This window comes from Myotis myotis, unplaced genomic scaffold (genome assembly GCF_014108235.1).
Source record: "Myotis myotis isolate mMyoMyo1 unplaced genomic scaffold, mMyoMyo1.p scaffold_m19_p_5, whole genome shotgun sequence".
Taxonomy (NCBI): domain Eukaryota; kingdom Metazoa; phylum Chordata; class Mammalia; order Chiroptera; family Vespertilionidae; genus Myotis; species Myotis myotis.
In genome coordinates, this window is record NW_023416357.1 from 18,373,448 (window position 1) to 18,400,402 (window position 26,955).

Below are 26,955 nucleotides of genomic sequence, written 5' to 3' on the forward strand. Positions count from 1 at the left end.
AGGTTTCAAATCTAAATAAACTTGGAGAAAATAGAAAGCTCTTTACACAAAGAATCATTCCCTTCTTATGGGAGAACATACACAGTGTGTGATGTCAAGTTCCACTTGGGGAAAATAAAGAGAAATTTAAATAGAACTTAGCATGAATTCTCATAGAACTCCGGTATATAATAAAATATTATAGTTAATACAAAGATGATGCATAGTGCTTTACCATTTATCAAGTCTTATTATAGAGAATTAGAACTTAAGACAATGTGATAGTGTCAAAGTATACAGACAAAGAGAAACAGAAAAGAACCAACCACAAATCCATTATATATGGACATTTAATATATGGTAAGGATGCTATTGCAGATTGGTGGGGAAAGTAAGATTGATCAAGAAATGTTTGCAGCCTGGCTGGTGTTGTTCAGTGGTTGAGTGTCAACCTATGAACCTGGAGGCGATGGTTCAATTCCCAGTCAGGGTGCATGCCAGAATTATAGGCTGGATCCCCAGTAAGGGATGTGCAGGAAGCAGCTGATCAATGATTCTTTCTCAACATTGATGTTTCTTTCTCCCTTCCTCTCTGAATCAATAAAAATATTTTAAAAAAAGAAATGGTTACAGTAAAATTTGTTATCTACATCATTATCATTATAAGGGCTGTAATTACACTATACAAAAAATTATCTACAATAATAAAAGACAAACATGCAAATTGACCGTACCTTTGCTACACTTTAAGCCATGCCCACCAGCCAATCAGAGCGACTATATGCAAATTAACCCAACCAGATGGCGGCCTGCGGCCATGGAGCTGGAGCGAGCAGGAGGCTTAGGTTGCCCCGGGCGATGGAAGAAGCCAAGCTTCCCGCCCCACCCTGGCCGGCTCTGAGCTCCACTCTAGGCTACAAAGTTTCAATTATAGAAGGTAAATAAATCCCAGAATTAAATAAAGAAAAGAAATAAAGGAGAGACTGGGAGCTGCTGTCACTGGGGGAAGGGGGAGGTTTGGACAGCCTGAAAATGGCCCTCAGCCCCTCACCCAGACTGGCCAGGCAACCAAGTGGGGACACCCCACCCTAAACGGAGTGTGGCCAGCCTGAAAACAGCCATCAGCCCCTCACCTAGGCTGGCCAAATCTCCATGGGGTGAGGGTCCCTATGGGGGGGTGGGGGGAGCTTGACCAGCCTGCAAACAGCCATCAGCCCCTTACCCAGGCTGGCCAGGCACCGCAGTGGGGACCCCCATCTTGAAGGGGGTGTGACCAGCTGCAGAAAGCCTCAGCCCCTCACCCAGGCTAGCCAGGCACCCCAGTGGGGACCCCCACCCTGAAGGGTGTGTGACCAGCTGCAAAGCGCCATCATCCCCTCACCTAGGCTGGCCAGGCACCCCAGTGGGGATCCCCACCCTGAAGGGTGTGTGACCAGCTGTAAACAGCCATCATCCCCTCACCCAGGCTGGCCAGGCACCCCAGTGGGAACCCCCACCCTGATCCGGGACACCCTTCAGGGCAAACCAGTCTGCCCCACCCATGCACCAGGCCTCTACCCTATAGAGTAAAAGGGTAATATGCCTCCCGGCACTGGGATCAGCGTGACAGGGGGCAGCGCCCAAACCCCCTGATCGCCCTGTGGCTCTGTGTGTGACAGGGGGCAGGGCCACAACCTCCCTATCCACCCTGCTCTGTTCGTGACAGGGGAAGGCGCCCCAACCCCCTGATCAGCCCTGCTCTGTGCCTGATACGGGGGAGCTCCCCAACCTCTGTTCACCCTGCGGCTCTGTGTGTGACAGGGTGCAGCGCCCCAACCCCCTGATCGACCCTGCTCTGTGCCTGATAGGGGGGAGCTCCCCAACCCTCCCCCCCATGGGCCCTGCTCTGTGTGTGATGGGGTAGAGCCATAACCTCCCCATCGGCCCTGCCCTGAGTGTGAGAGTGGCGGTGCCCCAACCCCCTGATCGGCCCTGCTCTGTGGGTGATAGAGGGCGGTGCCCCACCCCCTGATTGGCCCTGCTCTGTGAGTGACAGGGGGAAGTGCTCCAACCCCCTGATCGGCCCTGCTCTGTGCGTGACAGGGGGTGGCGCCGCAACTTCCCCATCGACCCTGCCTTGAGTGTGACAGGGGACGGAGCCCCAACCCCCCAATCGGCCCTACCCTGATTGTGACTGAGGGTGGCATCACAACCTCCCAATCTCCCTGCTCTGTGCATGACAGAGGGCGGTGCCCCAACTCCCCAATCGGCCCTGCTCTGAGCCTGACCAGGGGCTGCACCTAGGGATTGGGCCTGCCCTCTGCCTCCCAGGAGCAGGCCTAAGCCAGCAGGTCGTTATCTCCCAAGGGGTCCCAGACTGCGAGAGGGCACAGGCCGGGCTGAGGGACCCCCCCCCCGCCCCGAGTGCACAAATTTTTGTGCACCGGGCCTCTAGTATATATATAATACAATGTATTAAATTGATAATAAAAAAAAGGGGCCAGCATAATATAAAAATTGGTAAAATTAATGACAAACATTTAACAGAATAGGTAATATAAATGCCAAATAAACACATAAAGTACTTTCAACATTAAAGAAATGAAGTTAATCAAAATAAGTTACCATTTAACACCAACCAGACTGATATAATATTAAAAAGTTTGACAAGATTTCTCCAAATGCTGGATATAAACCAATGGGAATGCTTATAAATTAAAGTAACCCTCATTGAAATCCTTTGTTAAAAATAAATTAATACAGGGTGTCCCCCCAAAAATGTATACACACTTTTTTCTGCTAGTTCAATTGATGTTTCTTTCTTTTCATAGTTAACCCATTTAAACTACTAATTATTGAAATGTGTATACATTTTTGGAACACCCTATATGTTAAGTGACTTGCCCAAGTTCCAACTGCCTGTTATAAAGGGAAACAGAATTTAAAAAGAGACAGTCTTACTTCAGATACAGTGTCCTTGAATATTATGCATCACTGCCTAATAAAATAATGAAAGGATGGTAATGATAATACAATAATAAGTAATGAGCTGTAAATCAATAGCCTTTATGAACATAGAAGCAAAACTGGAGACGTATATATAATGAACACAATACAAAAGCCAGAACAGTCTATATTCATTTTAAAAAAATCTCTAAAATGTGCTCAGATTCATACACAAGAACTAAAGCAAAAACAAGATATGCCTCACCTTTACTCTTTGTTTGGCGGGATGTATGTGTAAAACTTGGAAAGCCCATTATGAGTGTCCTGCTTTGTGACCTTAATTTACTTGTGAGTATTTTCTCTTATTAAAAGAGACTGCACTGGCATTCCTTATGATTTAAAAGAAACATTCTGGCAGTTCTCTGGGTGACAGGTTAAAGGAGGATATTTAGGAAGCGACAGGAAATACTTTGGTGGAGGTGGTCCTTGCTTGGACAGGGGTTGGAGTGATGGAAATAGTATAAAGTGGTTGCTTTATGAATATTTTTTAAAGCATAGCTGACAGAGGTTTCTGAAAAATTGGATGTGGAACAAAAGAAAAAGTGGAGCCCTAACCGATTTGGCTCAGTGGATAGAGCGTCGGCCTGCGGACTGAAAGGTCACAGGTTCGATTCCGGTCAAGGGCATGTACTTTGGTTGCGGGCACATCCCCAGTAGGAGGTGTGCAGGAGGCAGCTGATGGATGTTTCTCTCACATCGATGTTTCTAACTCTCTATCCCTCTCCCTTCCTCTCTGTAAAAAAATCAATAAAATATATTTTAAAAAAAAGAAAAAGTGGAGCTGAATATGACTCTGAGTGATTTACGTGAGGAATTTGGAGACTATAGCCATCATTCCTAACATGGATAAGACCTCTGGAGGAGCAGATTTAGAGGAAAAATTGGATTTTGAGGGAAAAATTTACTTGTGCGATTGTCATAATTTAAAAAATAGGAAAAGAGAGCAAAGGAGAGGGCAGACGTTATAAGCCTGGTCATCTGGGCAACTTCACCAGGAAGCTGCAAGCCCATGCTCCCCAGGGAACCACCAGGCCATTCCCTGCAGATCACTGGAGGAAAGGATCAAACAAAGGGAAGTCGTGCACATGCACAGTAGAGTCGGGGTGCCCTAGGGAAGATGCTTGCCTGTCAGTCTAACCTGGGAACAAAGATAACTGTCTAGGTGGGCAGAGCCACTGATCCCAGAAAATCCTGAGGGACTCATTGGTTAAGCTCCTGGTTATAACTCCAGACAGAGTTCTCTGGCTCTCGCCTCTTCCTTTGCTCCTGCTCCCTAGCACTCCCTTGTTCTGTGACTGGCACTTGCCCATGTTCTAGCCTGCCAAGTGGCCTTGGCAGCTGCATGACCCGTGGCCATACAGACCTCACGTACAATGGACTGCAGCTGGGAAAATGTTGAGGTAGCCAGATGCTAGAGAATCTAGGGAATAGTGTGTCCTTAAATCAAAGAAAGAACCTCTTTCTTGAAGGAGTTGTCACTTTTGCTAACTGCTGTTGCCATGTTGAGCAGACGGTGAAATTAAAGTTAGACTTTAGATTTTACAATATGGAGGACAAAAGTAATTCTGGCAAAGCAATGAACACAAGATTGTTTTTACAGTAGATTTTAAAGAGCATGGTGATAGAGAGTGCAGACTGTGAATACAGTCATGCACTACATGGCAACGTTTTGTTCAAAGAGGAATGCATATGTGATAGTGATTCCATTAAGTTCATTATGGAGCTGAAAATGTCCTGTTGCCTAGTGACTTCATAGTTGCCCTAATGTAGCACAATGTATAACACAAACACCACTGTGTTCAATTGCCTACAGTGTTCAGTACGCTAAAATGTTGTGTACAGATTTGTAGCCCAGAAGCTGTAGGGGAACACAATTTTTTCACCTGAAAGTATGTCTATTTGGCATAAAAATATTTTTTGGTGGGTAAATTTTAAGCACTAGCAGACATGGGAGAAGATCTAAAAACCAAGTAGATTACCTTTTGTAAAAGACATTAACACACATAAGGGGAATCTCCATTTGCATGAGTATCTCCCTTGCTATACCAGGAGGAACTGTGAGGGATGATGACCTTATCCAGGGGTGGGCAAACTTTTTGACTCGAGGGCCACAATGGGTTCTTAAACTGGACCAGAGGGCCGGAACAAAAGCATGGATGGAGTGTTTGTGTGAACTAATATAAATTCAAAGTAAACATCATTACATAAAAGGGTAAGGTCTTTTTTTTTTTTTTTTTAGTTTTAATCCGGCCCGCGGGCCGTAGTTTGCCCACGGCTAACCTTATCTCTAGGGACCCTTAAGGAAGCTGAAGACAACTACTGAAATCTGCATCAGTCTTACCCTGCCTACTGTGCTTCTCCTTGTAACCTCCCAAAACTGACTCCTACCAACCCCAGCATCTTTTTTTATTATTATTATATTTTTATTTTTGATTTTTAATATATTTTATTGATTTTTTACAGAGAGGAAGGGAGAGAGAGAGAGAGTCAGAAACATCGATGAGAGAGAAACATCGATCAGCCGCCTCCTGCACATCCCCCACCGGGGATGTGCCCGCAACCCAGGTACATGCCCTTGACCGGAATCGAACCTGGGACAACATCTTTTATCTTCAGCTGAAACCTGGCTTCAATCATTTTTGTGAGGTACTCAGTTTTCCTGGGTATCTTCTCTTCCTTGTAGACAGGCTATTAAATATCTGTTTGTTTTTCTCCTATTAATCTTTTATTACAGGGATGTCCAAGCCAAGAACATAGAAGTGTAGAGAAAGAAAAATATTTTTCCTCTACTACAGAGCCATGGGCTATGCCATATAGCCTAGGTTGAGTAGCAGCCTATACCATCCATGTCTATGGACTTGCAAACAAAGACAAAATTGCCTAAGGGCAAATTTATACAATTTATCCCCATCAGTAAGCTGTGCAGAACTGTATAAGTAACTCCTCCAAGGGGTGTTTGGTAAAGGGAATGCAGGAATAGAGTTGTATCAGGAGGGAAACACTGAAGGTAGGTGTTCAGGTTTTGTTTGTGAGAGTTAATTTTATTTTCAGAGAGGAATTAAAGCCTATTTATGAGGACAGAGAATTGTGTATCAGACAGGGGAAATGAAGGGGCAGGGGAGAGGAAAATGATTGACAGTGCAATGTCTCTGAGCGGGCAAGGGAGGACTCGGGGCACACCTAGAGAGGTGGTCGCACACATGGCGTGGAGAATTTACTCACAGGAACTTGAAGGAAGACAGATTTGTGCAGATTAAAGCACATTGTGCTAATCAGGTTGATAGACGTGATGACAGAAAACTGTCGAAACCCTTTCCTGACTTTCCTTATTTTATTTCTTTAGAGGAGCAAGGTTATTTTTTGCATATCAGGAACAAATTACGTTGAAAGAGGTATTGAAAATTTAAGGAGAAAGGAAAACTCTAAAATAAATATCTAACAGCACTATATATAATTGCTTCAGTTATTCAAGCTTTTATCTTTAATGCACACTTTTGCTCTAATTCTTCCAGAATTTTTAAAAATATTATTTATGTTTTTATGTATTTCAGAGAGAGGGAGAGAGAGATAGAAACATCAGTGATGAGAGGGAATCATCTATTGGCTGCCTCCTGCACAACTCAACCAGGGATTGAGCCCACAACCTGGGTATGGATTCTGAATGAGAATATAACCTTGACCTCCTGGTTTATGAGATGAAGCTCAACCACTGAGCAAAACCAGCCGAGTTCTTCCAGAATTTTATACTGAGATTGGCATAGTGCAATTAGTAAGCCCTTAAATGCATTAACATATCTATATAATAAAAAGCATAATATGCTAATTAGACAGGAGAGCTGAACAACCTTCCGGACATCCTTCCAGACCACCTTCCAGATGAAGTCAGGACTGCGAGGGCTGAGCCCCTTGTACCAATTTCGTGCATCAGGCCTCTAGTTATGTAAATAACTAAATAACAACAAAAATAGAATGAGTAAGTATTATAATTGCCTCACCAAACTTCTCTCCACGTGTAGAACCCACAAAGTTTGAATGTATTTGAAGACAAGTGAAGATAAAATATGGGCCTTGATTATCTTGAGCCAATATGATGAACACATACCTTTTGCCAGAGTAATTAGTCCAATTATATGCACATTTCATGAATAAAATACAACTTTTAAAAACAGTGAATGAAAACTTAAAAATGACCTAATTGGAGTATCATTTTTAATGGTTATTCAAAATGACAATTTCTCTCCCGGATCTAAGGTGGCATTCATTGTGAGAGGGTGCATTCAACCTGTTAATATATATAAGTTAACACAGTATTTGTTGCTTGTTACTATAATATAGCGACTCTAAGGCAAAAGACAAGATAAAAAGAAATGTATAAAAGGAAATATCACAGAGAAATGAAAATAGAGACCTGATCAAAGTACAGTAAGCCTAAATCCTAACTCACATGTGAACTTTATTGTTTGTAACATGGGCCAATAAATTTCTTTTACCTTAGAACAAATTGAATTGTTTTTGGCTCTTTCCTGGTAATCTGTTATATGAAAATAGGTAACTAATCCACTGAGGCATCCATGTATAGACATATGTCAGAAGAGAACTTTATTATTTTTGATCATGCTTAAAGTGGTACCGATTTCTTTGTGTGCTAAGGAAAAAGTGCCAATAAGAAATTCTTTTCTTGCTAAGGGAAATTGCAACTATGAACAAGTTTGTGAAAGTTAAATTTCATATAATAAAATAAGCACACTGACAATAGCATGCATATGGGCAGAGAGTATATGGGAAATTTCTGTACCTTCCTCTCAACTGTGCCGTGAACCTAAACGGTTCTAACATAGAATGGCTTTCAAAAATTCAATCTGAAAAAAAGTATCAAGTGCATTTCCACAACAGAATAAACTAGAAAAGACATGAATAATGTGGCTGGTGTTGAGGCTAACACTTACAAACAATTGTACATGAAAGAGCCTCCAATATGTAACCGGCACTTAGGCTAAGTAATCAGGGCATCAGAGTGCAGTTTTCTAAACAGTCTCGCCATACGGCTATAAAATATTATCTGTTGCTCATTCTACATACATGTTTAGGATTAGGATTAAATTACATTTTAGTATTTCTCTTTGGGTTGTCTTTTAGGCTTTTTTATTAGCATCTATAAAATTCAGGGTACTGCAATTTACTATACTGTTTTACTAAGCAGGCATGTATGAACTCATTACCCATTTAAAGTACAGGCAAATAGTTTTTTAAAAAAGTAAGTATATATTTTAGGCATTAATTCAGTGAAAATGGGCCTCTCCTTTGGTAATGATTGCACATAATACAATTTTCATGATATATATAAACTCATGTATAGTCATAAGTTAGTTTCTACTTGATACAAATATTATTTGGACTGAGGTAAGATTTAGAGCAACCTAAAGTATGATTTTTGATCAAAACACCACTAGAGTTGGACTTGATTTTATTATAAAATAAGTTCCTATTGTTTCTGACAAACACAGTCATCCTTTTCAAAAAATTGTCCCTTCCATATTCTACACAGGGAGCCAGTTCCAAAAGAACTGCACAATCTTTTATGGATCTTTATAATATTTTCATCATCTCTTTCTGGATTAATCCACTTATTCCTTTATTTTATCAACTAATTTTTAATGAGCCCTTAGCATTTAACAGTAATGAAATTTTCCTCAGGTGACAAAGAACATGCAATTCTACACCTATTGTGATTATTTTGAAAAAGAAGATTAACCAAAATGATCACAAATGAACCCACTCGTGTATTCTTTATAACACTCATTTAAAAGTAATTAGTGAATGCTTATTTTCAAAGAGAATATGATGTTGAAAAACATCTAAATGGAAGCTACTTGAGCAAATGTTATAGATGCAAAACACGTAGAATATTCATAAAAGGTAAAATAAAAATTCTAACATAGTATACTTATTGACTTGTCTCAAAGGACATTATAAAATTGCATAAACCACAATCACCCACACCCACTAGGATGATTATAATAAAAAAGATACATAATAATAAATATTGGTAACAATATAGAGAAATTGAACTCCTACACTGCTGATGGGAATGTAAAATGTGACCACTTTGGAAAACAGACTGGCAGTTAAGTTCTTCTGATTGTTAAATATAATTTCCATATCTCAATCCCAGATATATACCCAAAATAAGTTAAGACATGGCTATACACAAACTTTCTCATTAATAGTCAAAACATTATTCATATTGGCAAAAAGTAGAAACAACCCAAATGTCTATCAAGTGATGAATCCTATATAATAAAAGCCTAATATGCTAAGTGTCCAGTTGTCCGGTAGTCCCTTCAACCAATCAAAGTGTAATATGCTAATGATATGCTAAGGCTGCTCAACTGCTCCCTATGACATGCACTGACCAGCAGGGGCAGACAGTCGACTGGTCGGCCAGTTGCTATGACATGCACTGACTACCAGTAGGCAGGTTAACTTGCTGCTGGGGTCTGGCTGATCAGGACTGAGCAAGATGGTCTGGACACCCCTGGAGCCCTTCTGCAGTCTCTCCCAGCTGGCCAACCTCCTGCGTTCCTCCCCAGCCGCAATCATTCACCGATGGGGTACCTCGGACTGGCCTGCACCCTCTCACAATCCGGGATCCCTCCAGGGATGTTGGAGAGCTGATGTTGGCCCGATTCCGCAGGCCAGGCCGAGGGACCACACTGGTGCACGAATTCATGCACTGGGCCTCTAGTGGATAGATAAAATGTGGTATATCTATAAAATGGTATATTTTTTTTAGCAATTAGAGAGAATAAATTAATGATATGCCATGATGTGGATGAACTTTGAAAACATTATCCTAAGAGAAGTAAGCCAGTAATAAAGGACCACAGATTACACGATTCTTTTATATGAAGTGCCAATAATAGGTAAATGTATTGCTATAGACTGAATGTAAAATTCATATGTTGAAACCTAACACCCAATTGATGGTATTAGGAAGTGGGGTCTTTGGAAAGTGATTAGGCAATAAGGGTGGAGGCCTCATCATTAAGATTAGTGTTCTTACAGTAGAGACCTCTAAAACTTCCTTGCCCTTCTGCCTTGTGGGGACACCACTAGGCAGAAGCAATGGATGAAACAGGAAGCTGGTCCTCACCAGATAGGGAATGTGCCAGCATCTTGATCTTGGCCTTCCCAGCCTCCAGGGACTGTGAGAAAGAAGTTTATTATTTAAAGCACCTAGCAGCCTGAACAGACTAAAACAACTAGGCAGTGATTTTCAACCAGTGTGCCACAAGAATTTTTAAAACATGCACTACCTAATTATTTAGTCAGGGGCACTGACCTCTTTTCCCTTAGAAGGGCAAATTTAAAAATGACGACAGCCAACACAACAGTCATCCTGTGTGAGTGAATAAAAATTATACCTTTTTTTTTGTCAGATCGGCATAAAATATACTATAGTTTGGTGTGCTACAGAATTTTAATAATTATTTTATGTGTGCCATGAGATGAAAAGGTTGAAAATCACTGATTTAGAGAAATAGAATCTAGATTAGTGGCTTCCTAGAACGGAGCACATAGAGGAGGCATAACCTCTGAGGGCAAAAAAAACCCCAAAAACCGAAAACCGAGCATAATTTCATGTTCTATAGCACTATTTTTTAATGTGAAGTTGATTATATGTGTGTGTGTGTGTGTGTGTATTTCTAATGAATATATATATATATATATAACATAGAAATCTTTTCTAAATGCCTATATAATTTCTGCAAACTTAAATTCTACACCTGGGGTAATTTAGACTTTGGTTTATCACTTAATATGTAAAGAAAGAATTCATTGTTATGATAGATCCATTTTCTTAGTTTTATTCTAATTTCGTTTGAACACAGTCTTATACAACTTTTAAACTCACAAATAATTATTGACATTTATGCTTGTGCTTTTCTGAACTTAGATATTAACCATAGTGCATTATTCTGTATCTCCTATATTTCTCTCAAAGAGGGCGTAGTCCTGCCTATTGAAATTCCAAGTTATTACTATTACTTTACAATAAGTTTTCTAAATGCTAACTGAAGCCTGAGGAGGGGTGTTATATTGATGAAATTATTCAAGAGCAATGATCAGTTTTTCATTTCCTTTTCTCCTAAACTGAAGTGTGTGAAGAACTGTTCTTCTATCTAGCCTTTTGATGACTTACTTATAAGTACGATATAAGCACAGTTAGAAGGAGAGCCAAATGCTTTGACTCAAGCATGAGGACTAAGTGTCCACAATGCAATTTTTCACCACTATGCCAGGATTAAGGTAAAGGAGAATAGATATGCTGTATTCACTGTGTCTGACAATGTGTAAAATTGTATCTAATACATTCTGTGCACTCTCTTAGATCCTGGCGTCAAAAATAAAAATGGTAAGAGACCTGCTTATGAGGAAATCTCAGAATAAATCTTCCTGTACGGTGACATATTTTCCTATCGTACATAAAGTCAAGTCATTTACCATTTTCTGAAGCAGCCACTGTGATGTTGTACCACGGAGTTTCTTCTCTATCAAGAACCTTTGTAGTCTTAATAGATCCAGTATTGGCATCAATATTGAAAAACCTGTCATCTTCAGCGTTGTAGTCAATGAAGTACCTAGATAAGAAAATAGATAAGTATTTTTTCTTGCTGTTATAATAAAAAATATAAAACTGAAGCAAGTGAGATACTCAAATATTTAAACACATATATTTAACTTTTATGTCTGGCTCTTAAGATTTGACTGGCAACTTTACATTTGCATAGACTGACATCAATTATTTTTTTTATCTCAGTTTGTCTTTAATGATATGCTTAGTTTAATTACTAATTAAAAAATAGCTACCAAATTCCATGAATAGAGTAGTAGACAGGAGAAATGTAATAATTAATAAAGTAGAGAAAAAAATCACCTCTGGGAAGTCAATAGTATATTGGGGAAAAAATCAAATGTGTAATGAAATTTCTCATTGTTACATGTACAAACATTTTAGAATAGAAGGAGATGTCAGAGACTAATTTATATTAGAGTTTCATTGTAGCTGAGGTTTGATCATAAATATAAAATGAAAAAAAAACCATTTCATTGTTGTCATATGTCCATAGTCAACGAATGAGAAATGAAATAAATGGAAGGTGGGTTGCATTACCGACCACAACTCTTCCTTCTCCAATTCATACACTTCGGCAGGGCCCTCTCACAGTAGGAGTGGCCTCCAGCTTACTTTGGCAATAGAATGATTTGAAAGCAGTGGCGTCCTACCTAGACCATATTTGTGTTTAGGTTTCATGAGTCTTTGCATGTTTCCTCTTATGCTTGGCCACTGCCATGAGAAGTACATGCCAGAGCTAGTGCACTGGCCCCAGAGGAAGATGGAGATGCAAGGGCAGAGTTGTCCCAGTTCAGGATGCCCAGCCTCAGGCAGAACCTCCTAGTAAATGAACAGGCGCAGGATGGAACGCACTGGAGATAATCAGAACCAGCAAACAAAAGCCAGCTCAGTTCAGCTGATCCTCAGCTAACTCACAGTGGCATACACTTTGGGTTTAAATTACTTTTTTCTTCACCCCCAAGTTTTGGGATTTCACATTATTCAGAATAGATAATGCACATAAGTATGAATAAATAATATAATAAACAATCATGTGTTCTAAAAATGTTCCAAACCATCAGGAGAGAAGAAAAGGCTTCTCTCCTAAACCTCTAATACTTCTTCCCTTTGCATTAGTCTCAGTTTAAGTAACATTTTATCTTAGACCTGAATAAAAAGTGAGCTATTATATGGAAAGTGCCAAAGGAAGAATACTTGAATATGGTAAACCAACATGCAAAGATCCAACTTCAGGAAAAAGTTTGACTTGCTTTAGAAACAAATGTATCTTTCCATGTAGCCAGCAGAATGAAGGAGTTTGATGGACAAGCCCTGCAGCACATGGTAAGGAATTTTTGCTTTTTTAAAAAAGCAATGGTTTTCCCATACACGATTTATTTATTTTATGAAAAAAAATCACAGTGACTACTTTAAATCTTGGATTGTAGAAATGTAAAAACAATTCAGAATATAAATTACGCTATTTTGGACAAAGGTGGGGAAAAAAGAAGGGAATGGAAACAACTGTACAAAATAATGGTATATATCAGACACAACCTACGGAACTTTTTGCTGAAGTGGCATTAGTAAAGGGTAGAGATCACAGTAACTTGTGTGTGTGTGTGTGTGTGTGTGTGTGTGTGTGTGTGTGTGTGATCTACCATGTAATGGATAGGCCTACTTACTGATCTGGATAAAGAGGTAAGGGAGGCCGGCCGGTGTGGTTCAGTGTTTGAGCATTGACTTATGAACCAGGAAGTCACAGACTGTGGGCTCTATCCCCAATGTGGGGTGTGCAGGTGGCAGCTGATCAATGATCTCTCTCAACATTGATGTTTCTATCTCTCTCTCCCTTCCTCCCTGAAATCAATAAAAATATTTTTAAAGAAGAGCTAAGGGAAATACTCTCTTTGGGAGAAAAACAATTTGAGAGGAATCAACCACCTTAAGGCTTAACCCATTATGCCTTCGATGTCAATTAATTAGATAAGCATGTGTAATAAAAAGCAGAGATTTAGATGTGGGTGTGAAATTTGTGTTTTCTGAACAGGAAATATAAATTTGAGATATATCAGCTTAAATTTAAGGTAATGGGAATGGTACAAACTCCTTTAGGAGAGAATTGTAAGAATAAAGGAAATAAAAGATTTGAGCACTACAGCACTCAACCTTTTGAGTCTAAAGCAGCCCAGAATCTGGGTAAAGAAAGTGCTAGTAAAAGGAGAGAAACAGCTGAAAGGAAGAGAAAAAGTGGGAGGGCGAGGCAATAGAGAAACCAAGAAAGAATTGATATAAATGGGCAGCCCTGGTGAATTCTGTTAAGCTGAGTGAGGTTAGTAAAGGTTGATTGGATTTGGCAGGATGGACACGACTGGTTAACTTGAGAATAAAGTTTCAATAAAATATGAAATGATGGGATTGTTATTGTAGTGGATTCAAGAATATATTGAATGTGAGAATGTGAAGCCCATGAGTTATGACATTTTGCTTGCCATCGTTACCTGAAAAAGAGATCAGAAAAAAATGAAGGCTTATGTCATCAGAGAAGTGAGTTTCAACAAATTATTATTTTTTCTGTGAAGGGAAATATTAAGCATTGTCTTTCTTAAAGGAAGTTATCATTTTGAAAGAGTGAAATACCTAAAAAGGTGAGTAGGATTGGGCTCCAAAGCACAGATAGAAGACTTTCCATTGAAAGTAACAGAAACCCTTCTTCATGAGGAAAATCTCAGAAGTTTGGGCAAATATATTGACTAGGTAATTGTACGGCAATATCACAGAATTCATCTTCCTTTCTAGAACAGAGTATAATTGGAAAACAACCCATGTCTCTGATAGGCAGGTATTAACAAGACATTTAGAATATATTGCTAAAGTGTGAAACCTTATAACAACTCGTGTATACATACACATGCCAAAACATTGCAGAAATTAATGATACCGTGCAGATTGACTATAGAGCACCTCACTAAAATGTAGGAGCTCGCTTAGTGAAAATAACACATATAAAGGGACAAAAGGCATCACTTGTAACTGTGTGACCAAAAACAAGACATTGTTGTGAACTCTTGCTCTAATATTAATTACATGTTAATTGAAGGAAGTGCAACATAAAAAAGCAATTTAAACAAGAAGTATAAGGCAAATCTGTTTCAAAGAAGAGACACCAGATTCTAACACTACAGAAGAGTGGGAAAGAGCTATGTCATTGAGCTCTCCAAACCATTAGGCCATGGCACACTGAAACTGTTTTAGTTTTTTCTTTTACTTGAATTCATATCACACACAAAAAACCTTCCCCGAATATGTCTAACCTAGAGGCCCAATGCTAAACTGCTTAGGAGGCGTGAGAAGATCTGATGAACGAAAAAGATAGCATCCCTTAAAATATAGTCAATTAGCATTGTGATTTTTATACAGGAGTGGGAAAAAGTAATTTAATAATAATAAGTAATGCAATAATTAATAAATAAATAATAAAATAATGAATTCTGAGTTTTGTGTACTCACAACTGTAAACCTACTTTTGCCCACCCATGTATTATCTAAAGTTAGTTACTATTAACCTGTTTTCAAGAAAATTTTCATTTGGGGGTACTCTCTAGAGAACAACAGTTCCTGCATCCGAAAATGCGACCCGAAATCGAATCATTATTCAACCTGAAAGATTCCTGTTGCAACGCAAAAGTCCAGATTATGTTTCTATCAATACAGCCCTATAAAATATGGAAGAATATGCCCCATTTTAGAAATCTGATCACTTCAGAACCATCAGTCTGAAAGAAAATGGTTTTTTTTTTCTGTTTGTAGGCAAAATAAAGAATCTGAAAATGTGTAATTTCTTTATCAGAATAATCCCCTCTTTTTTACACACTTTACGCAGAGCTTTCTAATGTAACGGCTAGTATGAGTTGTTAAATGCTTTTAGAATAAATATAGTTTTATTTGAATTTAAAGAATAAAAACCTGTATTTAAATATGTTTGAAAATGGTAGGTATAATGCTAGAGATGTGTCCTTTGACTCTTATTATTTAATTTTTAATTTTCTTTGCAACCTAACACCCTTGAGATATCTGCAACATAAGGGCTAAATATCAGCTATGCTTGGGTCCCAAGAGTCTTATTTGTGGAGTTGCAATTGAATTTCAACTCAAGGAGAACTAAATAGTTCTGCTTAACTAACCTTGAATTTCTGCCTAGCCATACAAATAAAAAGGGTAAAGAGAAATATTAGAAAAAAGAAACTATTCAAAACTATATTCAGAGACTAAATATAGAATAATTTAATGCTAACTATTTAAAATTTAAAAAGTGGCATGGCTCCATTAAGCTGCTCATCAAACAATAAAAAATAGATGTCAATATTCTTAGTAGGTAACTATCAAATAATCTATAATAATGAAAGCATAATATGCTAATTAGACCAGACATCCTTCTGGATGTCCTTCCAGGATGACCTTTCTGATGAAGCCAGGGCTGTGAGGGAAGCCCGGGTCCCAGGTGCCTGCTGGTCAGAGGGAAGCCAGTGCCTGCAGCCAGGAGAAGAAAGAAGGCCTACTCTTATGTAAATTTCATGCATTGGGCCTCTATTTTTTTTTTTTAATAAAATCCATTTATTTCCTTTTACAAACCTTCAAAAGGTAAACATGGCATCTTAATATTTTATGAACTTACATACATAGGTGGGTTTTTTTTTGCAAATGATAATATTAATTTAATATTTTGTAAAACATCCAGCAAGTATAATATCTGGTAACCATTTGCCTAAATGATATAGGTTCTAAATTGGGATTAATGGTAAAACCTAAAAAAAAATTAGAATTTTGAGAATTTTTTATATTCCAGTTCACAGTTTTCAACAGTAAGCCAGTGTAAACTGAAGCTAGAGTATACGTAACTGGACAAGACATTTAAAAATATTCTTCAAATTCTACTCTCCTCCATAATAAAGACTATATAGGGGTGATATGTGAGACTGCAAGAAAACTGATATACATACAAAAGCAATCTGTAACAGGTAATATAAGCTAACATTTATTGAGCAATTAAAATGTACTGCTTTGTGCTTGAAGTGTTTTCTAAATACTAGTTCATTACATATTCAAAACAACTGCATGAGATCACTATTATTTATAGGCTATTTTCACAGAGGAGAAAACTGAGGCACAGAGTGATGGAAATGTTATCAAGGAGCTCTTAGTGCAAGAGATTAAAATATAATCTAGGTCCGTTACATAATATTTATAAGCTCCTTTTCTAAAGAGAAGACAATATTGGAGGCTTTCTATATTCATTCAAAAATATTTATTTGAGGGAGTACAGGAAATAAAAATATTAAAGAAGAAGAATCAGCAAACCCTGAAAATTATTTAGATATCGATTTAGTTAGGGAAATGAGTAAGCAAAAAAAGAAAAATAAAGTATTTCAAACTAATATGATTGATGGCCAGAGAATAAATATGTTTACATTAATTCTATGACAAAATTGAAAATAAAATGCATTATATTGAAATAAGATGAAAATTCATTATTCAAATTAGAATAAATAGGCCAACAAAGAGGCAAACAAGTTATAATGATAGGAAACAGTCACTTTCAGTAGCAATTACCTTTATTCCCATATTTTTATTTTCTTCAAGAGAAGCTACTTTAAACCAATTACCCAGTTCATCATCTGGCACTCAATTCCCCTATGATTATGTAGGTATAGACTCAAGAAAATTATAGTCATATTGAAATGCATTGGAAGAGTTATTTTTCATTTCAATAACAACATTTCACTCCTCAGAAACATTTATTATTTTGATTACAGTTTGTCCATTTCACCATAATAAACTAATTGAAAATGTATGCACTGAAAATCTTACAGTGATTTACTTGGAGAAACATCAGTTGGCTTGAAGTCTAGGAGACTTCTCTCACATGTCACACTTTAGGTACTTGCAGACACAGAACGTGAGTGGTAAAGCAGATTTATTTGAGATTTTGCCTCCCAATCAGCTGTATTTGTAAGTTTGACTGACCTTGACTAATAAATGGGATCAAGTTTAATCCATATACACCCTGTGGGATACTTCAGCAGCTTGGCCTTGTCTTTAACCAAACAAACAAACAAACAAACAGCTGTGGCATAGCTCAGATTCATTAAAAAAGTTAAGGTTCCCTTTGTTCATTTTTGGGATACAATTTATCCCACAAGCCATGCATCCAGAAAATAATCTTTCCAAAACATACGGATCTTGTCATTTGATAAAGAGCACCGTGTGCTTCATAAAAGGGGTGGCACACAGAGCACAGAGCTATTTTGGAAGGGTTTTGAATTTTCTGAACCAAAGGGATCCAATGAAACAAAAGCGTCTAACTCAGCGGTTCTCAACCTGTGGGTCGCAACCCCTTTGGCAGTCGAACGACCCTTTCACAGGGGTCACCTAAGACCATCCTGCATATCAGATATTTACATTACGATTCATAACAGTAGCAACATTACAGTTATGAAGTAGCAATGAAAATAATTTTATGGTTGGGTCACAACATGAGGAACTGTATTTAAAGGGCCAGGAGGTTGAGAAGCACTGATCTAACTGAAGTAAAACTCTAGCATAAGAAATCGTGTTTCCCCATCTGTTATTTACTCCGCTAAGTTACTGAGATATCATACATTCTAATAATCCTGAGTTTTAGAAATGCCGTGGAACCATTTAAAACTTTTTAAATTTATTTGAAATAGTCACCTGAAAGCTATTAGGCGGTTTAGTCTCCAGTCAGTAGTCTAATAAAACAGTGACCCTAAGCCAGGATTTAGCTATTCATTCCGGGGCTAAATGAAACCAGACCACCCAGAAACTATGCTCTCTTCCTGAGTCAGGGCTGTGATTTGGGGAGGTCACTGCTATAGGCCAGATGAATTTGAACCAAAAAATGGGAAAAAGTTTACAGGTGTTCTGTACCTTTATTAAAGCATGGAAATGACCATATTCTGATTGAATCTGAATTCCACATTTTACTCAGATGTGGAATTTAGTGAACAATCTATGATGGCTTAACTGTGTTATCTGGAGCCAGTCAGTTGGTCCTCAGTTTACAGATATCTTCTTCCATATAAGAACATGTTTTTCTCAATCACTTTTAGGTCTCCTTGCATTCTCAAATGTCATAGTTACATGACATTTAGCAGTAAAGTTCTTAGTCAATGTAAATATGCTAACTTGGCTATATGAAATGTGATACATTTGTAAAATGCCAGTTACAGACAAAGACTTCTGGCTTTAAGTAGGAGACTGCTTTCTCTCTATCTTTACTTGATTGGTATTCAACATCCTTAAAGAGGTATCTCCCTTGTATTAGAAGACCCAGTGATTCCACTTCTTGGAATTTATCCAATGAAACCTGAAACACTAATTCAAAAGGCATATGCACCTCTATGTTCATTGCAGTGTTATTTACAATAGCCAAGATTTGGCAACAGTCCAAGTGTCCATTAGTAAGTATCCAAGTGTCCATTAGATAAGAGAATAAAACAGTTATGTACATTTATACAATGAAATACTACTCAGCCATAAAAAAAGAAAATTTTACCCTTTGAGACAGCATGGATGGACCTGGAGAATATTATGCTAAGTGAAATAAGCCAATCAGAGAAAGACAAGTACAATATGATTTTACTCAGATATGGAATTTAGTGAACAATCTGAACTAATAGGTAAATTAGGAAAGAATCATAGATAGAGAGCAGGCTGACAGCTGAGGTAGGAGGGATAAGGGGGGTAGAAAGATTGAGCAAAAAAGAAAAAGAGAAAAAAATTCATTCATGGACATGGATAACTATGTGGTGATTATGGGGGGGAGTAGGTTGGTAGGTGCAAGTGGAGGAGGATATAGGGCAGTGATGGCAAACCTATGACATGCGTGTCAGAGGTGACACGCAAACTCATTTTTTTGGTTGATTTTTCTTTGCTAAATGGCATTTAAATATATAAAATAAATATCAAAAATATAAGTCTTTGTTTTACTATGGTTGCAAATATCAAAAAATTTCTATATGTGACAGGGCACCAGAGTTGTTAGGGTTTTTCAAAATGCTGACACGCCAAGCTCAAAAGGTTCGCCATCACTGATATAGGGGGAATAAATGGTAATGGAAAAAATAAAAATAAATCAAGAGAAAGAACAACAACCCTACATAATAAAAGGCTAACATGCATATTGTCCCCTCAGGAGTTCAACTGACCAGGGGTTCGACTGCCCACTATGATGTACGCTGACCACCAGGGGGAGGTGCAGAACGAAGGAAGGCCAGAGACAGCAGCTGGCAGCCAGGGAAGGAAGGTTCTGATCAGCCCTAATCGCCAGCCAGGCCTAGGGACCCTACCCATGCATGAATTTCATGCACTGGGCCTCTAGTAATTAAATAAAAAAGATCGCTATGACAGTTTTGATCAGGGTATATTAAGCTTGCCATTCTAATTAAACTATACTAGATTTTCAATAAACTAAACTTTTATAAGCAAATTTGGTCTATAAACATATATCAGATGATATCTTTAACATGAATATATTTTGAAACAATTTCTAGTTATTCTTTGTCTTTCTTTTCAAAAGTTTGAATCCTATATTCAAACCTTCTTAATTATTATATTTTTTACTGTTGAACTTTGCAATATAACCTTATTATTATGAAATATCTCTTAATTTTGCTGTTTTAACATTTAATATTAATGTGGTATTTCTAATTCCCATCTCATCATGAGCTATGTGAAAATTTCAGAGAAACATAAAATAATGTAACAACAAAATCTCAACAATAAACACACCAAAAATAATGCAGTCAAAAAAGAAAAAAAATGTAGAGAACTCAAGGACATGGACAACAGTGTGGTGATTGCGGGGCTAGACGGGGTGGGTGGAAGTGAAAGAGGGCACAGAGAGGATAATGGTGATGGAAAAAAATAAAATAAAATAGAAAACAAGAATAAAGAACACGGTGATTATACTGGGACACTTGCTCATTGAGGCTACAAGTAAACTCAAAATAGGCAGAGTAAACACTCCTAATTCTCTGCAACACTTTTTTTTTTTAAAGATAATTTAGAATTTTTTTTAAAAATTTGGCATATATTTTCAACTCTAATCACAATTTTATTCCTAAAGTTAGCATATAAATGGGCTATTGCTTCCTAAGTAGGGTCATGTTGAAATTTGAAACAATTAAACACAATATTTGTTATTTCCTTCTGATTGCTGTAAAGTTATACAAAGAAACCATAAAAAAAGTTATCAACAATAAGTAAATATATAGATAAATACAGATATTAATTTAGAGTGGAAAGAAGTTAGGATGGTAGAATGTATATATAGATTCAGAATGTATATAGAGATTCACACTAAAGCTCTTCCTCTTATGAGAAATTGTTAATTGAGGTCTTCAATAATTTCTTTGTGTTGTACTAAATCAAGTATTATACATTTCAGTAGTATTACATTGACCACCATATGTTGTACTATAAAAAGAGGCTTGACTCTTTTCATCATCTCATTTATCCAATGTATGAAGTGCATCCAAATAGTAGACTTCACTCAATGGCTTTCTGACCATGTAAAACATCAGTCTGTTTCTTAATTTGTGACCTTTGACTTCTACAAATGCAATTGTTTATGACTAGTATTATTAATAGAAGTTGTTGTTTAAATATATAAGAGGCCTGGTTAAAAAAAATAGGCCTGGTATTCTGGCTTTAAAAACAAAGAAACAAGGTTTTGGGGGTAAAACAAAACTGGATTTAAATTCTGGATCTGCCACTTTATCACTATGAAAACTTGGCCAAATTACTTAACATTTTGAGCTTTCGTTTCTTCATCTGTAGACTCCTCAGAATTCTTACACGGGATTTTGGAATGCTATATAAAGCCCCTAGCTTACAGATAACAAGCCATAAATGGTCACTATTTTTAATAGTCACAAGATCACATTTCCAGAAAGCTCTCTAGCTCCTCTTGTACAACCAAAGATTGTTCATCTCGCCCTGGCCAGATGGCTCAGTTCGCTGGCACATTGTCCTGTACACCAATAGGTTGCTGGTTCTATTCCCAGTCAAGGCACATACCCAGGTTGTGGATTTCATCCCCTGTTGGGTCCTGTATGGAGACAACCAATCAATGTTTCTCTCCCAAATCGATGTTTCTCCCTCTCTCTCTCCCTCCACCCTCCTCTCTCTCTAAAAAAATAAATAAATAAAGACATATCCTCAGGTGAAGATTAAAATATATAAATATATTGCTCATCTCTCCACAGCTACGGGGGAGTTTCTGATTTCCACTTGCAGCATGCCAGCAATTGAGTGCAGTCTGTTTAAATTGAGGGTGTCTTCATTGCAGGTAAATAGCCTGGCTCTGATTTTACTCTTTTTAAAGGTGGTGATTATATTGCTGCCAATTGCACATTCTTGTTGTGAGTTGAAAGAGACAAAAGCTAGACATGGTATGCTCTTAGAAGTCTGAAGAGTCTTACTAATAATTTAGAAAATTGAAATACAAAAGACTGAAGCCAGGAAGCTTTTCACAAATGCCTGTAAGACTCAAACTCCCTTTCATTATCAATTCTACAGACTTGGAGTTAATTGCATTTCAGGGCACATGGCAAGGTACATCTTTTCACTGTGCTTTTCCTTAATTAGTACAAATGTTTAGTCCCTAAGAAAGGTGGAAGTATAAGGTTTGCTTTTGTGTTTGTTAATGTTTTCTGTTTTTTATTCACTGTTTGCAGCTAGAGGCCCATATGAATGACATACTTTTATTGAAATCAAGAATAAATATTATGTAAATTATACCTTGCAAAAGCAGCTAAGGAATCTAATTATTTTAAGGTAGCTTTAGAAGGATTTATTTTGGTTGTCTAACCAAAACAAAGCAGAAAGAATAATGCATATGCTAATAGACTTGTGCTTCTCAATATTAGCATTTGGAGTCAATACACCAATCATCTTTGCATCCGAACAAGTGGGATGTTCAATTAACATGGCGGTGTTCGATTAACACTCCTAATAGTACAGAGTACTTACTGAGGCAATTAATAATATCATGGGACAATTCATTATACATGAATTATTTATTTTATTTAAAAATGTATAGGGTGAAATATTACATGGCTGTGAATGTATTTGAAACATACTCACTGGTATACATTTCCCAAAAATCTCTTTTCTTTTTTTAAAATTTTTTAATTTTAATTTTAAAATATTTATTGTTGAAAGTTATTACATATGTCCCCTTTTTCCCCCCTTGGCCCCTTCTAGCCCACCCCCTCCCCCACCACAGGCCTTCACCACCCTATTGTCTGTGTCCATGAGTAATGCATATATCCATATAAATTGTTCCAAACAAATATTAAAATAGCCCATAATATATTTCCCAAGTAACAGGCAAGATTTTATTTTAACCACTGTTTTTTTAAAAGTAATTCCAAAAGATGTGCTTGTTCTGTTATGATTGTTTCCAATGAATGATTTTAATTATTTTTTATTTTTTTTTTAATTGTGATAGCCCTCCAAAAGTCAAAAGTGGTTTCCATGGAACCCATATTTTAGAACTACAAATAGTACATATTGAAATTGAGTGTGTTGTTTGGAAAATTATTAGAAAATTTATGATATCTCCTGAGATAAATAAAATCATAGGGTTTGAAACCAGTGAAAACAAGCAAAACTATAATTGGAGGAAGAAATGTGCATTATGCTGGAAGTAAAAAGGAGGACGGGTTGAAACCTAATTTTATGTCATTATCTCTATTGTATTTATTTATTTGACTATTTATTATCTCTATGGTTCATTTTTTTAAATTTCTTTTTTGATTAAGTTATTACATATGTTTCTTTATCCCCATATTACTTTGCATGCCCCCCTCCCTCATGCCCTCACCCCCCTGTTATCTGTGTCCATTGGTTAGGCCTATATGCTTGCATATAAGTCCTTATGTTGATCTCCCCCCTTACCCCTATCCTTTCATACCTTTCCTCTGTGGTTTGATGGTCTGATCAATGCTTCTCTGTCTCTGGATCTGTTTTTGTTTATCAGTTTATGTTGTTCATTATATTCCATAAATGAGTGAGATCATGTGATATTTATCTTTCTCTGACTGGCTTATTTCACTTAGCATAATGCTCTCCAGTTCCATCCATGCTGTTGCAAATGGTAAGAACTCCTTCTTTTTTACCGTGGCATAGTATTCCATTGTGTAGATGTACCACAGTTTTTTAATCCATTCATCTATTGATGGGCACTTAGGCTGTTTCCAAATCTTAGCTATGGTGAATTGTGCTGCTATGAACATAGGGGTGCATATATCATTTCTAATTGGTATCCCAAGAAACTAGAAACACCAAAAATCTCTTTTCAAAAACTCTTTCCAAGAGTATAATTAGCACTCCAGTTTTACCAATGGACAAACCAGTTTAGTTTCTTCTGTATCAAGGTTTTTCAACCTCAGACTACTGTCATTTTGGACCAGATAATTCTTGTTTGTGAGCATCATCCCTGGTCTCTACTCAGAGGTAACTAGCATTCCTCACCCAGTTGTGACAACCAAACATGTCTTTAAACATTGTCAAATGTCCTCTAGTGGGGAAACTGCATGAGAGACACTGTGCCATGTGGAATAGGTGCTTTGGGATATGTTGGCATCTACAGAGCAACAGTGAAAGAAGTTTGTCTCTGACCTCAATGTTTCTTCCTCTGACCTACCCTTTGGGCACAGAGATGCCACTCTTCATAGCATTTAAAAAATTCATTATTATTTATTTTGAATTGCAGAGCTCCCACCATCGCTTTGATTATAATGGCTCATACTTTGTCTTTTCTTCTCTCCCCCTTTGATATTGCTGCAGGATAAATTTCAAAGATGTCAGCACAAAGCCTTTTTCATGGTCTCTGCCTCGCTTCTTTCTACAATCTCAGCACTTGCCCTTCACACACAGGTAACCTATGCTCCTCATATACACAAAACTACATAGATTTTCTCTATTCTTCATCTGTCTCATCCTTAACCTGAGTTTTGAACCTTACAATCTTCAACTCATTATGTCTATAAGATTTTGTGCACGCTTTCTTTCCATGCACACCTTCATACCTTTATCACCCTATCAAAGAATGCAATTTTTTCAAGTTTATCTCTCCACTGGGCTTCAAACTGCAGCTGCTGTGTGTGCATGCACTAATTTCTTTATTATAAGGACTATTGTAATAACCAAATAAGGTGCTTTAAATATCTCTTTTAAAACTGAATGTACCTCACACCTCTTTTAATTAAAAGGTATAGACTACATTATTAGCATCTTAATATTTAAAAAAAGGCTTACTAAAGTTTATCAAATACTTTATGTGAAACTAATAGCATGAAATATTTTTATTCTCAAAGGTGTTGGCTCCTTTTGTAATAAATGGGCCACATTTGCAAATATCATTTATTTTGCTATAGTTTTTAATATAGTTGAACAAATTATACTTACTGTTAAGTATCAGAAATGTCATTTAAATATTAGAGACACAGAGCATGGATTCATGCACTTGTGGGGTCCCTCGGCATAGCCTGCAGGGATCAGGCCAAAACTGGCAGCCTAACGCCACCTGCCACTCCTGCTCATCCCGACCCCACTGCACCTGCCGTGGCCACTGCTCAGTAGGCTCGCTGCAGCTCCACGGAGGCCTCCAGGCTGCAGTGGACAGCCATGAGCCCTGCGTCTGGCACCCATGGGTCAGCTGAGCAGCTCTCCTGCTGTGGGAGCACACTGACCACCAGGGGGCAGCTCCTGCATTGAGCATCTTCCCCCCGGAGGTCAGTACATGTCATAGCAACTGGTCGACCATTTGTTTGATCACTGTGGCTTTTATATATATAGATGGAATTCTATGTAATGCTGGAGCATAGCAGGCTTTTCTCTGGTTGGAAAACTAATTATGTTGTCTCCTACTTCTATCCCTTACATATCGATTTCTATAACTGGGCTAATGCATACTATTTTGTGTACTTGCCCATCCTGCTTCTCCAAGCAGTGTCCAGCTCTTGCTCTCAGTGTGAGAGAGGGTACCAGTTGACAGGGTACTCCTACACTCACAGATGAAGCAGGATTGTTGAATACACACATTTGTGCACATAACATTGGTTCTCTCCATGCAGGGGTACTGTGGACTTCTGTTTTTAAGCTGAAACAATCATGCTTACATAAAAGGAAATTGAGAGCCTTTATAACCCTTATGTAGATACCAACGGAAATGGTTACTCTATTAGCTTTTGTTAAAATAGATGAGAACTCGCTCTGCCAGGTGTGGCTCAATGGTTGAGCATCAACCCAGAAACCAGGAGGTTGCAGGTTTGATTCCTGGTCAGGGCACATGCCTGGGTTGTGGCCTTGATCCCCAGTAGGGGGCATGCAGGAGGCAGCCGACTAATGATGTGATTGATGATGTTCCTCTCTCACCAGTGTTTCTATCTCTCTATCCCCCTCCCTTTCTCTCTCTCTAAATATCAATAAAAAAAAAACACCATTAAAAACAATTAAAAAAATAGATGAGAACTCAGGGAATCAGAATAAATATGGGGGAAAGCTGACATATTTATTAAGACTTTCCAACTTCCTAAGGTCTTAGGATTAGCCAAGGGTATAAATCCAGGGTAACTTAAGACTCCCCTACATGTATACAGTCTTTGATTTTGTTATAATTGAGACCAAAAAAAAAAATCTTTCTGATTATACAATAACATTTTAATAATCTCCACGGCATGACATACTAACATAATAAAATATTTACTGAGCACTTACTGACTGTGCTAATTACTTTGTATCAATCTAATCTAATTATATCAGCATATTCATGCAGTATTATTATTCCTTGTTTATATATTTGGAATTTACATTCCAAGGTTGAATAACTGTATCAGATCACACAGCTAGTCCCTCAAGACTCCAGAATTCCCACATGCTGTCCTATAGTGACAGCGTCTAGTCTCTAAGTGAGCACTCTAGGCAGCTTTGGACATTTAGTAAGTGACTACTAGGTGCAGGCCACTCTGCTTAGCACTTTATACACAATGCTTAATTCTTTCCCCTAATACCTGAGAGATAGAGAGTCGTTTTCTGCTTTTACAGGTAAGGGTGGATGATTCCTAAAGGAACACAGCTATTGTGTCAGAACCTGGAGGCAGATAAGCCTTATTCCCAGCCCTCTCCCCTTTTGTACTGTATCTATATTTCCTATCACTAAGAGATCAAGGTTTCTCAACTTCATTTCTATAAATGTTTCCAGTCAGTTATATTCATATCTATTAAGTCAAGTGGAAAATCTAATCTGTGTGGTCAAAAATATACTCATGGATATAGCTACATAT

At 37.7% G+C, this 26,955-nt stretch overlaps 1 protein-coding gene across 1 annotated transcript in view; it reads right to left on the bottom strand.

Annotated features, from left to right (window-relative positions):
• The window catches only part of CDH18 (cadherin 18), a 344,495-nt gene that overhangs the window by 32,635 nt on the left and 284,905 nt on the right, over positions 1-26,955 (bottom strand). The window contains exon 8 of the mRNA XM_036309477.1: positions 11,470-11,606. Within this exon, the coding sequence (XP_036165370.1) occupies positions 11,470-11,606 (137 nt within the window). The remainder of the gene's footprint in view (positions 1-11,469; positions 11,607-26,955) is intronic.